This window comes from Hippocampus bargibanti, linkage group LG19, assembly GCF_051943395.1.
Source record: "Hippocampus bargibanti isolate YZ-2025 linkage group LG19, ASM5194339v1, whole genome shotgun sequence".
Classification (NCBI taxonomy): domain Eukaryota; kingdom Metazoa; phylum Chordata; class Actinopteri; order Syngnathiformes; family Syngnathidae; genus Hippocampus; species Hippocampus bargibanti.
Window position 1 is genome coordinate 6,874,846 of NC_142752.1, and position 15,954 is coordinate 6,890,799.

The 15,954-nt window shown below is 39.5% G+C and overlaps 1 protein-coding gene across 1 annotated transcript; it reads right to left on the reverse strand.

Annotated features, from left to right (window-relative positions):
• Nucleotides 1-5,470: 5,470 nt before the first annotated feature.
• On the reverse strand, nt 5,471-11,938 carry drc1 (dynein regulatory complex subunit 1 homolog (Chlamydomonas)). Its single transcript, XM_089022025.1, has 15 exons — nt 11,776-11,938; nt 11,593-11,641; nt 11,127-11,254; nt 10,870-11,053; nt 10,646-10,783; nt 9,613-9,699; nt 9,403-9,525; nt 9,011-9,132; nt 8,747-8,881; nt 7,926-8,253; nt 7,099-7,185; nt 6,899-6,976; nt 6,714-6,838; nt 6,482-6,634; nt 5,471-6,417 (listed from the first exon to the last, which is right to left on the reverse strand). The coding sequence occupies exons 1-15, from the start codon at nt 11,847-11,849 to the stop codon at nt 6,315-6,317; spliced, it is 1,914 nt and encodes a 637-aa protein (XP_088878151.1). The 5' UTR covers nt 11,850-11,938; the 3' UTR covers nt 5,471-6,314.
• Nucleotides 11,939-15,954: the final 4,016 nt, after the last annotated feature.

The window sequence follows — 15,954 nt, forward strand, 5'->3', positions numbered from 1 at the left end:
GCTAAAAATGCCTTACTATACATGGTCGTTTTTTTTTTTGCTAACAACGCCTTACTATACATGGTCGTTTTTTATGGCTAAAAACGCCTTACTATACATGGTCGTTTTTTTCGGCTAAAAACGGCTTACTATACATGGTCGTTTTTTTCGGCTAAAAACGCCTTACCATACATGGTCATTTTTTGGGCTGAAAACGCCTTACTGTACATGGTCGTTTTTTTTCGGCTAAAAACGCCTTACTATACATGGTCATTTTTTTCGTCTAAAAACGCCTTACTATACATGGTCGTTTTTTTATGGCTAAAAATGCCTTACTATACATGGTCGTTTTTTTTCGGCTAAAAACGCCTTACTATACATGGTCCTTTTTTTCGGCTAAAAACGCCTTACTATACATGGTCGTTTTTTTCGGCTAAAAATGCCTTACTATACATGGTCGTTTTTTTCGGCTAAAAACGCCTTACCATACATGGCCATTTTTTTGGCTAAACACGGCTTACTATACAAGGTTGTTTTTTTTCGGCTAAAAATGCCTTACTATACATGGTCGTTTTTTTCGGCTAAAAATGCCTTACTCTACATGGTCGTTTTTTTCGTCAAAAAACGCCTTACTATACATGGTCATTTTTTGGGCTAAAAACGCCTTACTATACATGGTCGTTTTTTTTCCGATAAAAACGCCTTACTATACATGGTCGGTTTTTTTTCAGCTCAAAACGCCTTACTATACATGGTTGTTTTTTTTTGGCTAAAAACGCCTTACTATACATGGTCGTTTTCTTGGATAAAAACACCTTACTATACATGGTCGTTTTTTTCGACTAAAAACGCCTTACTATACATGGTCATTTTTTTTCGACTCAAAACGCCTTACTATACATGGTCGTTTTTTTCGGCTAAAAATGCCTTACTATACATGGTCGTTTTTTTTTGCTAACAACGCCTTACTATACATGGTGTATTTTTTCGGCTAAAAACGCCTTACTATACATGGTCATTTTTTTCGCCTAAAAACGCCTTACTATACATGGTCGTTTTTTTCGGCTAAAAACGCCTTACTATACATGGTCATTTTTTAGGCTAAAAACGCCTTACTATACATGGTCGTTTTTTTCGGCTAAAAATGCCTTACTATACATGGTTGTTTTTTTTCGGCTAAAAACGCCTTACTCTACATGGTCGTTTTTTTCGGCAAAAAACGCCTTACTATACATGGTCATTTTTTGGACCTAAAAACGCCTTACTATACATGGTTGTTTTTTTCCGATAAAAACGCCTTACTATACATGGTCGTTTTTTTTCAGCTCAAAACGCCTTACTATACATGGTCGTTTTTTTTTGGCTAAAAACGCCTTACTATACATGGTCGTTTTCTTGGATAAAAACACCTTACTATACATGGTCGTTTTTTTCGACTAAAAACGCCTTACTATACATGGTCGTTTTTTTTCGGCTAAAAACGCCTTACTATACATGGTGGTTTTTTTCGGCTAAAAACGCCTTACTATACATGGTCGTTTTTTTCGTCTAAAAACGCCTTACTATACATGGTCATTTTTTTCAGCTAAAAACGCCTTACTATACATGGTCGGTTTTTTTCGGCTAAAAATGCCTTACTATACATGGTCATTTTTTTTTTGCTAACAACGCCATACTATACAGGGTCGTTTTTTTATGGCTAAAAACGCCTCACTATACATGGTCGTTTTTTTTCGGCTAAAAACGCCTTACTATACATGGTGGTTTTTTTTGGGCTAAAAACGCCTTACTATACATGGTCGTTTTTTTTGGCTAAAAACGCCTTATTATACATGGTCGTTTTTTTCGGCAAAAAACGCCTTATTATACATGGTTGTTTTTTTTTCGGCTAAAAATGCCTTACTATACATGGTCGTTTTTTTTTTTGCTAACAACGCCTTACTATACATGGTCGTTTTTTTTATGGCTAAAAACGCCTTACTATACATGGTCGTTTTTTTCGGCTAAAAACGCCTTACTATACATGGTCGTTTTTTTTTTGGCTAAAAACGCCTTACTATACATGGTCGTTTTTTTCGGCTAAAAACGCCTTACCATACATGGCCGTTTTTTTTTCAGCTCAAAACGCCTTACTATACATGGTCGTTTTTTTTGGGCTAAAAACGCCTTACTATACATGGTCGTTTTCTTGGATAAAAACACCTTACTATACATGGTCGTTTTTTTTTTTTTTTTCGGCTAAAAATGCCTTACTATACATGGTCGTTTTTTTCGGCTAAAAACGCCTTACCATACATGGCCATTTTTTTCGGCTAAAAACGCCTTGCCATACATGGCCATTTTTTTGGCTAAACACAGCTTACTATACATGGTCGTTTTTTTGGCTAAAAATGCCTTACTATACATGGTCGTTTTTTTCGGCTAAAAATGCCTTACTCTACATGGTCGTTTTTTTCGGCTAAAAATGCCTTACTATACATCGTCATTTTTTGGGCTAAAAACGCCTTACTATACATGGTCGTTTTTTTCGGCTAAAAACGTCTTACTATACATGGTCGTTTTGTTCGACTAAAAACGCCTTACTATACATGGTGGTTTTTTTCGGCAAAAAACGCCTTACTATACATGGTCATTTTTTGGGCTAAAAACGCCTTACTATACATGGTCGTTTTTTTCCGATAAAAACGCCTTACTATACATGGTCGTTTTTTTTCAGCTCAAAACGCCTTACTATACATGGTCGGTTTTTTTTCGGCTAAAAACGCCTTACTATACATGGTTGTTTTTTTTCGGCTAAAAAGGCCTTACTATACATGGTCGTTTTTTTTCGGCTAAAAACGCCTTACGATACATGGTTGTTTTTTTTCGGCTAAAAAGGCCTTACTATACATGGTCGTTTTTTTTATGGCTAAAAATGCCTTACTATACATGGTCGTTTTTTTTCGGCTAAAAACGCCTTACTATACATGGTCCTTTTTTTCCGCTAAAAACGCCTTACTATACATGGTTGTTTTTTTTCGGCTAGAAACGCCTTACTATACATGGTCGTTTTTTTCGGCTAAAAACGCCTTACTATACATGGTCCTTTTTTTCCGCTAAAAACGCCTTACTATACATGGTTGTTTTTTTCGGCTAGAAACGCCTTACTATACATGGTCGTTTTTTTCGGCTAAAAACGCCTTACCATACATGGCCATTTTTTTCGGCTAAAAACGCCTTACCATACATGGCCATTTTTTTGGCTAAACACGGCTTACTATACATGGTCGTTTTTTTGGCTAAAAATGCCTTACTATACATGGTCGTTTTTTTCGGCTAAAAATGCCTTACTCTACATGGCGTTTTTTTCGGCAAAAAACGCCTTACTATACATCGTCATTTTTTGGGCTAAAAACGCCTTACTATACATGGTCGTTTTTTTTCGGCTAAAAACGTCTTACTATACATGGTCGTTTTGTTCGACTAAAAACGCCTTACTATACATGGTCGTTTTTTTTCGGCAAAAAACGCCTTACTATACATGGTCATTTTTTGGGCTAAAAACGCCTTACTATACATGGTCGTTTTTTTCCGATAAAAACGCCTTACTATACATGGTCGTTTTTTTTTCAGCTCAAAACGCCTTACTATACATGGTCGTTTTTTTTCGGCTAAAAACGCCTTACTATACATGGTTGTTTTTTTTTCGGCTAAAAAGGCCTTACTATACATGGTCCTTTTTTTCGGCTAAAAACGCCTTACTATACATGGTCGTTTTTTTTTCGGCTAAAAACGCCTTACTATACATGGTTGGTTTTTTTCGGCTAAAAAGGCCTTACTATACATGGTCCTTTTTTTCCGCTAAAAACGCCTTACTATACATGGTTGTTTTTTTCGGCAAGAAACGCCTTACTATACATGGTCGTTTTTTTCGGCTAAAAATGCCTTACTATACATGGTTGTTTTTTTTTCGGCTAAAAACGCCTTACTATACATGGTTGTTTTTTTCGGCTAGAAACGCCTTACTATACATGGTCGTTTTTTTCGGCTAAAAATGCCTTACTATACATGGTTGTTTTTTTTCGGCTAAAAACGCCTTACTATACATGGCCATTTTTTTGGCTAAACACGGCTTACTATACATGGTCGTTTTTTTGGCTAAAAATGCCTTACTATACATGGTCGTTTTTTTTTCGGCAAAAAACGCCTTACTATACATGGTCATTTTTTGGGCTAAAAACGCCCTACTATACATGGTTGTTTTTTTCGGCTAAAAACGTCTTACTATACATGGTCGTTTTGTTCGACTAAAAACGCCTTACTATACATGGTCGTTTTTTTTGGCTAAAAACGCCTTACTATACATGGTCGTTTTTTTCCGATAAAAACGCTTTACTATACATCGTCGTTTTTTTTTGGGCTAAAAACACCTTACTATCCATGGTCGTTTTTTTTTTTTTTTTGCTAAAAACGCCTCACACGCATATACATGGTTTTTTTTTTGCTAAAAACGCCTCACTATACACAGTCGTTTTTTGGCTAAAAACACCTTACTATACATGGCCGGAATCACCACTGGGGGTGGGACCCAGCTGACCGTTGGTGATCTGAACGAACTTTTATTCTCTCACCGGGTGGGGATTTGAACCCACACCACCTGTGCCCAACGCAGGAGAGTGCACCTCTACACTACCGGTGACTGTGACCTGCTTTGCGTTTTGGTCATATTTGATACCAACAATTGAGGTTTCCCACGAAAAAGCAACAAAGTGCTTCAAGCCTAATTTTCAGTATGGGGGGTTTGTACCTATATTGCCTGCACCCATTGTCAGTGAGTGTACCGCTACACTACTGGCGACAGTAACTTGCGGTGCATATTAGTCATATTTGATACCAACAAATTCCTAGGAAAAAAATGAAGTTTTTCAAGTACAATTTTTACAATGTCATAGGGTCGGGGTTTGAACCCACTTTGCCTGTAGCCAATGTCAGCAAGTGTACCACTAGACTAGCAATTACCATGACTGGTTTGGTTCCTTGTTTATATTTGATACCAAAAACTGAGGTTTCCTAGGATAAAGTAACAAAGTGTTTCAAGTCATCACAGCATCTGCCATAAGTGTGACAATCGTAAGTGTGGCGTAATTACCACAACACCAAGAGTGACAGTGTTGTTCTGGGCTTTCCCTGCTTTAGTGTGTGTGTGTGTGTGTGTGTGTGTGTGTGTGTGTGTGTGTGTGTGTGTGTGTGTGTGTGTGTGTGTGTGTGTGTGTGTGTGTGTGTGTGTGTGTGTGTGTGTGTGTGTGTGTGTGTGTGTGTGTGTGTGTGTGTGTGTGTGTGTGTGTGTGTGCGTGCGTGTGTGTGTGCGCGCGTGTGTGTATATACATATATATTGCGAAAAATGGGGCAGGCAACTTTTCAGAGTTGTCCGCCCGGGTGTCTGCAATTTTTTGTCATTTCAGACACTGTATATATTAAAAGTATTTCTATAAGAAAAGTATGCGCTGAATACTCAGGAAGTCTTGTTTTTGAGTAGTTGACGATTGCTGACGTCGCGTGACTGAAGGAACGCCCCTGACTGCGAAAGGACATACAATGCATTTTGCGGTACTTTGTTTGGTCTGAAAACTTCGTGTAGATCCGTGTTTATGGCGAAATTACAAGGAAAACACATAAATAACATGATGGTGAATCGTTGTGTGTTGCACCAAGACAACTATTTGATATTCGCTGACACAAATTCCCAGGAGACAAATCAGCCCATTTCCAACGGAGCTTTGGCGCCATTTTCTGCATTTTCTGGGTGCTACATTTCTGTCCAGATGCCTCAAAATGACACGGAATAAATTCTTTAATCGATTGCAAACATTTATTCTTTCTTCTTCAGAACTATTTGAATCATATTCATAACTGGATGAGTAAGAAGAAAGCATCTTCTCCGAATCTGAAGCCATTATTTTGCTTCTCGAGCAAGGCAGGACGTCTTGGCGTGACATCACGAACAAAGGGGCGGGACCTTCTGAACCTGGCCACTTCCGGGTTCAATTTGAAGTAGTTTTTGGACACCTTAATTAAGTCATTTTTATTGGTGTTTTGCATTTGACTAAAAATATCATCCTGCGTGTTTTGTGTATTTTAGATGCTATAAAACATTTTTCTGATGTCAGTTAGGGAACACAAAAGTGGTGTCGGTTGTACTTTAAGTTATTCAGCTAATACTTTCATTCCTATTTTTTTAACATCTCTGAGCCACTGGAGACATCTTCAGCCCATAAAAAAAACCTGACCATGTTTACTCATGCATTTTGAGCTCCTATTTATAGTCAATGCGAGAGAGGAAAATAAACATCCATAACTCATGACTCAACAGATTGTTTCAGAAGCCTGCGAAGTTCTGCATTCTGCTGTTCCAGGCTCTCAATTACAGGGATGCGATCCGATATCTTGGTCAGAACCGCCCTGAAGGACAACAGGGAAGGAGATGATAATGTGTCTCGCGCAAGTTATCTTCGCGCTTACGTACATATGCTTTTTCAGGACAAGCTTCGCCGACTCCCACACTTTGAGTTGATCTTCAGAGATGACGTTGGCCAAACTCGTCCAATAGGCTTCGTCTGCCGCGGAATCCCACATGTCTGCACTCCAATAGCAAGGCTTCCACGTGGCATAGCTCCTCCTTTTGGGAGAAGCAAAATCTCAACTGCCACTTGGGAAAACGCCCAATGACTTACTTTTTTGAGGTAATTCTTGCTAACCTGAAGCTGGTGTGATGCTTCAAAAACTCCTTCAAAGCAGGCATGACATGGTTGGGATGACACGGCAAGCTGGTGGCACCTTCCTGTGTTTTGTCGGTGGATTCATCGAAACTAGGAGAACCATCCTGAAAAAGAATTGATTTCTTTGATTAAGTATTTCAATCAAAGATGAAGATCATTCTCACCTCATCTGACTTCCTCTGCTGATACTTGCATATAAAGTCAGCCAATCTCGGTAAATCCTCCTCTTCAATTCCTAAAATCTATCATCGAGGCAAAAAAATACACATCAGAAGCAATTTGAAAGCTGCAGAAGCTGGCAAAGACGGCACAGCCTGTGGTGGCTGTGCAGTCGACATTAAAAATGTTTACAAAAATAACACACTTGGAGAAGAGTCTCGAGCTTCACGACATTCTGTTCCTGCTTGTCCAAGGTTGCCAACAATTGGAGTCTGTCCTCTGTCAGGAAGCCCTAGAGAGAAAAAAAGAACCAAAATAAACTTAAAATACTGTAATTTCCAGATGACAGAGCATACCCCAATATAAACCACACCTCCTGCATTTTTAAAGAGGAAAAAAAATCTTTGGACACAATTAAAAAGCACCTGTGTAGAAACCGCAAATGGCAACATTGCAACTTTAAAAATGGCAAAGAGTTGAAAGCACGTGACAAAAGTTTTTAGTCTGGAAATAACGGTCATTCACTCATTCACTGCAAATCACAAATTAATTCAGGATTTGAAAATATGACGTAGAGTGCTATTCCCAAATGTGTTCGGGTTTTGTTTGGGTGCCGATGAAGCGCTGGCCATGGCCCATGGTGCTGATTTCTTTTCACAAGGGGGCATCATTTCCCTTGTTTCCATGTTAGCGCTTTGTTCCAGCTTCAGCTTTTGTTAAAGCTTATATAAACCTATATGTATGTATTGCATTGTATTTTGGACAGCCGCCCTCATTTCAAGCTCATATAACTACAGGCCCATATCATTTAGGAATTAACCTTTCTTTCTGATGAAAAAAGAGAGTGGAAGGCTTTGAACGTTGTATTGAATATTTATATAGTGCCAAAACTCAATATTCTGTGGGTCCTAGATTTCAAGTGACAATGACAAAAACCCTGGCACTGGAGTAGACACGTTTTTGCACGTCTGGCAGTGAAGGAGTTAAAATGTTGACAGGATTGGATCGCGCTCAAAGTTGTCTGGGACTCACCAACTCATCACACAGCAACTCCATGACTTCCTTGATGGTATCCAAGGGCAACTTCGCCTCTTTTGGTGATGTAGCAGCTCCATCCATCCCAGTAGGAGAGTTTTCCGATAGTGACGATGACTGTTTGCCGCTGGTTTGATTACAAAGGTGGTCTGGATCGAAAAGTCCCAAGGACGAAGCGGCTCGAGGTCTCGCCCACGGTAGATTGAGGTGCTGCTGGTAAATCATGCGGTCGATGAGCAAAGCCTTCTCGGCTTGTTGCCTCACCTCCTTGTCAAGCATCCGCCATGTTTCCTCAAATTGCTTGGCATCCGAGACAGCAAAGTGCCTGGTAGAAGTAAAAAAAAAAAATGTATGTGTATATATATATATATATATTTAAATTCTATATTTATTTATTTATTATTTATTATATATTTATTCAGTTATTTATATATACACACATATACACATACATACTTACATATATACAAACACACACATATATATATATATATATATATACACACATATACACATACATATTTACATATACACACACACACACACATATATATATATATATATGACATCACAATTGCGGGGTATGATTACAATCGGATTTACATACACACACACACACACACACACACACACACACACACACACACAATTGCATTCATGGTCTAGTTTAATCAGCTATTTTATTATTTCTCATTTTATTTATGGTCTTATTGTTCTGTGTGTTGTTCTTCTTTGTAAAGTGTTCAGAAAGGCGCTTGTAAATTCAATGTATTAGTAGTATTATTCTTTTTCAAAATCACTCATGTGCAACATCTCACTTGATTCTCCGCTGCACGCGCTCGTATTCCTCGATGCCGCGCTTGTATTCAGCGGACAAACGGTTGCTCCGCTCCTCCGACTGTTTCTTGCCGCTTGAGTAGGCGCGCCGCAAATTCTTCAGTTCGGTGTTCAGACTGGAACGCAAAACGTACAAATATCAAATGGTCTCAGAATTTTGCCTCATGTCACGACAAAAAGAAATACAGAAAGAAATAAAGAGTCCAAGTGACAGTTTGTATTTGTGAAGTCGCTTTTCGGTTTACCTTAGTATTCTGCTTTTCATGTGAGCTAAGTTGTACACCTCTCTGTCATCCTTATCTTTGATGTGGTTGATATGACTGAGTGCCCGGTCGGCCATCATTTGTTGGTTTTGCCTCTCCACCTCCTAAAATTACGCAATCGTTCAACAAACACGACACTTGCGATTAGGCTTTTTTTTTGTAATTTAACTCATTCACTGCCATTCCAAAATTTATTCGGAAATTGACAACATGATGTAGGGCAGCATTCCCGAATTCATTCGGGTTTTGTTTTTACTTGCTGGGGTGCTGCTAAAACGCTGGACAGACTAAATACGGACTGTATCATTTCCCCATTGCGGGACGAATAAAGGTATTCTGATTCTGATCAACATCGACCAAGTTCTCAGTCGCACCTGAAGCTTCGCAAAGTGTTCATCCCTGCTCGCATCATACTTATATTCTGGTTCCATCATCAGCTGGTAAATTTTGGCTTCATACTTCTCCACGGTTCTTTTCCTCTCTGCCAGTCGCTCTTGCTGCAAGCACACCGGTCGGTCACGTATAATAAAGTGTTACAAATGGAAATGGGAGGGAGGGGGGGGGGGGGGTGGTTGTCTCCTAACCTGCTGGTCCCACAGCTCTTGGACGCACTGCTCCCATTCCGTCTGGTCTTTTGTGAGCAGGATGTCATATTCCTGCTGGTACACGCTCTGGATAAAAAAAGGGGGTGGAGGGACCATTAGTGACATGTTGGCAGCCTGTGAGAAGTGAACCCTTGGTGGAAATGCTTTTAGCTTGCACATTCACGTGTCGCACGACAAGCGAATACTTTGGGGGTATTTTCATGACCATTAGTTCATTTTGACTTGTTTTTTTTTAATTCAGCTAATTATAGCTTTTTTTTTTTACTCATTCACTGCCAAATGTGCAAAAATGTGTCCACTCCTGTGCCAAGGTTTTTGTCATTTTCACTCAAATTGCAGGACCCATAGAAAAGAAATCCAGTAACTGTAAAGCGTCCTTGAGAGTTTTTAAAGGCGCTTAGAAATAATATGTATTATTATTATTATTATTGAATTTTAGGACTACATAAACATTCAATGCAGTGTAAGAAGCTATATAGAGCAATATGGATGTATTGTATTGTATTGTATTGTATTGTATTGTGTTAGCACAGTCGCCCTAATTTTGGGCCCATGTAGCTCCAGACCCATATAATTTAGGAATTAACCTGCTGACAATCTTGCTAGCTAAATCTGGCTATCTAGCTAGTCTCGCTGGTTATCTAGCTATCTATCTATTTGCTATCTATTAGCTATCTAGCTAGCTGGCTAGCTATCTAGTAGCTATCTACCAGCTAGCTTTCTATATATTTGAATTATTCTGGTTGGAGTGAACGCTGGCGTGTGTAGCTGCCGCTGCTCACCCACAGGAAAACTTTTCCTGTGACTGTGAAGTGACCTTGAGAGTTTTGAAAGGCGCCTATAAATGAAATTTATTAAAATTATTATAGTGTTGTGTGCCTTATGTCGATATTTGGAAAACTTTTCATTCATTGGGGTGCGCCTTATTCTTCGGTGCGCCTTATACAGCATAAAATACGGAACATTAAGAAACGTTACACTTTCTTATGTCGTCAGAAAAAAAAAACCCTACTTCGATCTGGTCCAGTTCTTCCCTGTAGGCTTGAGTCAAAAGACTGACGAGCTCTTCAGAGCGTTGCATCATCTGATCAATCTCATTCGCCTGCCTCTTCAAGTCCTTCATGAAGCGATCGTCTCCACTCTTCAACTCCTGCTTGATCAAAAAAAAAAAAAAACATAACATCTCTGTCACCAATGGACGTCTCTCACCAGGATACTGGAGTGCTTTTTTTTAACCTGTTGGAGATCTTTGATAACGTTCCTCTTGTCTTCGATAAGTTCCTCACATAAAAGCTGCTGCCACTTGAGCGTTTCCTGCAGCTCATAAGGGATGACTGTTGTTTCGGCCAACAACCATCTGCCGGTGATCTCCTCAAACTTCTCCTGACTGGATTGGTCGTCTTTCTCCAGGCGCTCGAAACTGAGTCGGAAAAGTGCACAGAGGAAGGCTGCAATGCGTATTAACGCGACTCAATGGGAAGGTGAAAACTTACCGTAGCTTGCGAGCGATTGCCAATTCTTCTCTTTGCAGGGATTCTTCGGCATCAGCAGCGACTTGGATGTCAGTCACCAGTGCCAATAAATCTTTCTCCAGTTTGGAAATTCGGGCGGGGCAGCAGGACTGAGAAGAAAAAAATACAATATTTACAGTTGTGCTGAATAAATAGCGCTACTTAATGAAAATCTTATTATATTTGCTGTGCGTTTTATAAAATGCGTTGAGCAATGTGTACCACTACAACTACTTCCAATAATAATAAACAACTATAATAGTCAGCCAATAGTGATGCAAATAATACAAATTCATAACAAATATAGGAGGAAAAAAACTCACTAATACTTTTATGGGGGTGGGCGGGTTCATGCAAATGTACTCACATTGTTTGCACACAAAATAGCAAATCGATAAACATGGCGTTTTTTTTGTACATGTATTTTGAAAAGGGACCTTGCACCAACCTGTTCCGGTTCCCTTTCTGCTTGCTGCGGCTTCTCCTGGGTGGACGCTCTCCATGTGCACAGTGACACCAGGACATTTCATTCTACGTTATACTTGTTAATATATCACTGCACACTTTGTTTTGCAAAAAAAAATATATAATTCACAATCACAGAAAATGACAATGATCAACATTTATTTACCTGTTTCCCGCATCGTCAATTGCGGGAAAAGTAATTTTTTCACACGCCTTCTCGACTGTCTTCACCGTTTCCATAATGACGTGAAAGTTAATTGAAAAATATTCCGCCGTATGACGAAACGCAAAGATGGGAAGATTCCAGCAGAGCGTCCTGTTTTTTCGTTTTTTTTGCGACGCGTTGCTACGGGGACCGAGTGCTGCATTTATAGACACTCGGAAAAACAAATGACAAGGATACATTGGAAAAGACTACAAGTAAATACGTTGTCTGCTTTTACGAGATGGATGTAAGTAACATTTATTATATAGCACTTATCACAGGTCAAACCACAAAGTGCTTCACCAAAATTTAAAACAGTCATAATAAAAACAATGGATCGATAGGTGGATAGGTACAGTAGATGCAGTAGATGGATGGATAGATTGATAAATTACAGATAGATACATTACAGATAGATAAATTAGATAAAAATGGAGAAATAAATAGATTGACAAGTGACAGGTTAAAAGATACATTTTGAAATGCAATTGTGAATTAATGTCATCATCATTGTGAGTATAATCGGTTCAAATCATGGATGGCCACCGGGATGAGGCTTAAAATACAAATAATATAAAATGAGACAAATCGTATTTCCTTTGGAACCAGATCTGTAATGACTCCAGTGGTCTGCAGATAGCATTTAAAACATGAAACAATCCACACAAGATTTCCTCCCTGATCAAAAACAGAAGTTTACTGTCTTTTCAAGATGATGGAACACAAACCTCACAAAGGGGTCAGACGCTTCTGCCCTAACAGTGGATTTATGCTTAGAATCCACCCACCCCCCATCGTCAGCTTCTGCTTTCACCTCAAGTGGCCCTCCCCAGGTAGCAGCAAAGGTTTCTGACATCTGATCCAACATCTGCGATGTTGTCGGCAACAGCTGACTTGTTTGAAGACCTCTGCGTGTTCAAGGAGGAGCATCATGGTTTATTTTCTTAGCGGCTTGGACTTCTTTTTTTTTTTTTTTTTGGCACAGAGCTGCTGCAAAGATTACAAACTCAACGACTGCCATTAGCAGAATGATTCTATAATCTATCACAATACCATAATCTCGGGATTGACAGACTTTGACCCCCGTTTGCAGGTGTATAATACACCCCATTCACTATGGGGTGTATGCGCTGGGCGAAGTGCGTGTGCAATGCGCACATGTGTTTATGTGCGTGCCAAATCCAAGATCATGGGGCATACGTTTACTTCTTAGTCAACAAAGAGTCATATTCATCGCTGAGGTATTGTGGCCTAAAGGTCACCGAAAGCCAGTTGACTGACAGCTTGGATTTCTGCTGACGATAGCAAGCCTTGCATAACATGCTAAACGCCAAAAAACACTTTAAGGTGATTGATACAACGGCTAGGAAAAGTCAACACACACCTGTTCAAATGGTCTGGGGTTTATCGGTGAAATGTGACTGTTCATAATACCTTTCACCATTTTTCCGACCACAGTTTTTAGCCATACAAAGGGGGTGTAAACTTATTTCCACCATATTGCATCAAAGATGCGTTTCAAGTCACCCCCCCCTCCCAAATGTACCCCGTTTTCTCCAACGACATTGTGAGAAGAGGCTCCTTCCTGCGCAACGTTAAAAAGCAACAGCGGTAAAGGCCCTGACCTTGTCCAATGTACAGCAATTGACACACACACACACACACACACACACACACAAAAAAGTCCCATTTCATAAGAGACAAGGACAAATACATAAATGTGATTTCATAATAGGAACAAATACAAGTAGCTATTTCAATGCTCCAAATAAGATTTTGAAAAAAAAATCCAAAGGTATTATTCATTGTTTGATTGAATGCCAACATTTTCTGGGACGTGAGCGACAGATCATTGTGAGTCACATTGTAATATCCCCCAATTATTATTTTTTAAAGCTATCGAATCAGAGTGGATTTCGGTGGTCAAATTACGACATATTGAATTAGGCTGATTACTTCTGTCTTCATTGTGATGCCGTTTCAAATATGTTATGTATATTCTACGTCTAGTTTTTGAATGTCACAATATTTATTAATTTGATTATTTGAGTCATTCATGGAATGCATTTTCTTTTTTACCATTTCACTATTTTCGGAATTGTCTTTCAGGGAGAGCCGTTACACAAGTGGACAGCTATTCTTATGGTGTTCCTTTAGCTCACAGTTGTGCGTCGACCTCTACAATGGACCCTTCTTTGTGTTAACATCTGCTATTTTTTTTTCTTTCATGCCTAAACACAAATAAAAACACTTGAAAGAAAAACAATCTAGATATTAGTTATTATTGGTGCATGACAGAGTGAATTTGTTTGAAATATAGCCACTTATTATACTCTACTGTTGGGTATGAAATCAAATGTTTGCCTACATTTTTTTTATTCTATGCATATTTGATGGGATTAACCTAACCCAAAAATATAATGAACTCATTCACTGCCAGACATGTGCAAAAATGTACCCACTCCAGTGCCAGGGTTTTTGTCATTGTCACTGAAATTCCAGCACCCACAGAATATTCAGTTTTAGGACAACATAAACAATAAATGCAGTGTAAGAAACTAGAAAAAAAAAGTAAATTCCTAAATATTATGGGTCCGGCGTTATGAGCTTGAAATGAGGGTGGCTGTCCAAAATACAATGCAATACATACATATTGGTTTATATAGTGCTTTAACAGCTGAAGCTGAAACAAAGCGCTAACCTAGAAAAAAGGAAATGATGCCCCCTTGTGGAAGGAAAAAACATTGCTAGAGGCCATGGTCAGTGCTTTATCAGCACCCGAACAAGAAAAAATCCGATATTTGGGAATGGGGCTCAAGGTCATATTTTCAATTCCCGAATAAATGTGTGAATGGCAGCGAATGAGTTAATAATAATAAATAAAAATAAATAAGGGCCATGTGGTGACTTTTAACCTCAGAGGTAAAACAGCAGAATGGAGTTAAGCTGTCACCGTTGAGCCCCCCCCTACCCCCCTTGCATCAGGCATTTTTGCGCTGCAGGGCTCGGCGTGCGCGTAATGCTCTTAGCGGCGAGCTGATGGGCCCCGGTGGCTTGCGCTCCCTTAAGACCAAGAAGCCAAGCAAAGTGTTTCAACGGTGTATGTGTGCGGCAGCGATTATTGGCTCAAGTATCTTTATCCTGCTGTTAGATTAGCTGCTAATGATGCCCACCCCCATGTGAGAAATTGGAACAAGGGCCGACGCTATGTGGAAAGTGAGCGGCTTTAGGAAGCGAGCACCTCGGACTCATTAGGGGCTGAAGCGCTGCACTCCTTCATGACGCTTTCGGTTGACGTATTTCGGGTGTAAAATAAGGGGAACTGTCAATGCTGTTAATACATTTGTCTATAACTGCTATCCAATAGTTGACCAGCAGATGGCTGTGCTTTATTTTTCTTGACATTACATTGGGTTGTTGTCACTTCCGGTACAGGTTTTACTTTCCGCGCTACTTTAAAGGACAACCGACATCACTTTTTTGTTTCCTAACTGACATCAGAAAAATCATCTAAAATACCTAAAACACGCAGTATGATATTTTTAGTCAAATGCAAAACACCAATAAAAATGACTTAAAGTGTGCTGAAACTGCAAAAAAAAAAATTGAAACCGGAAGTGGCCAGTTTCAGAAGGTCCCGCCCCCTTGTTCGTGGTGTCACGCCAAGACGTCTTGCCTTGATCAATCGCTTCAGATTCGGAGAACATGCTTTCTTGTTACTCATATGATTCCAATAATTCTGAAGAGGAAAGCATACATGTTTGCAATCGATTAAAGAATTTATTCCGTGTGATTTTGAGGCATCGGGGGGGTAATGTCGCATCCAAAACAGGCAGAAGATGGCGACAAAGCTCTGTGCGGAAATAATAATACATGGGCTCACCATCGCATTATTTATGTGTTTTCCTTCTAATTTCGCCATCAAAACGGATCAACACGAAGTTTTCAAACCAAACAAAGAACCGCAACATGCATTGACGTGATGAAAGGACTGCTGCAATGAGTCCTTTCTCAGTCAGGGGCGTTCCTTCAGTGACGCGAGAACTCGTCACCAACTCAAAAACAAGACTTTAGGAATATTCAACGTAAAATATAGCTATATGCGGTGGAATCTGTGTAAAATACGCTCAGTAGAAGTCA

Bases quoted from the DNA above. Each gene is read 5' to 3' on its own strand.
- drc1 (XM_089022025.1), bottom strand. From the start codon at position 11,849: ATGGAAACGGTGAAGACAGTCGAGAAGGCGTGTGAAAAAATTACTTTT. The intron at 11,642-11,775 runs GTAAATAAATGT...GTGCACATGGAG, and splicing joins ATTGACGATGCGGGAAACAG to AGCGTCCACCCAGGAGAAGC. The intron at 11,054-11,126 runs GTAAGTTTTCAC...TTTCCGACTCAG, and splicing joins GCAATCGCTCGCAAGCTACG to TTTCGAGCGCCTGGAGAAAG.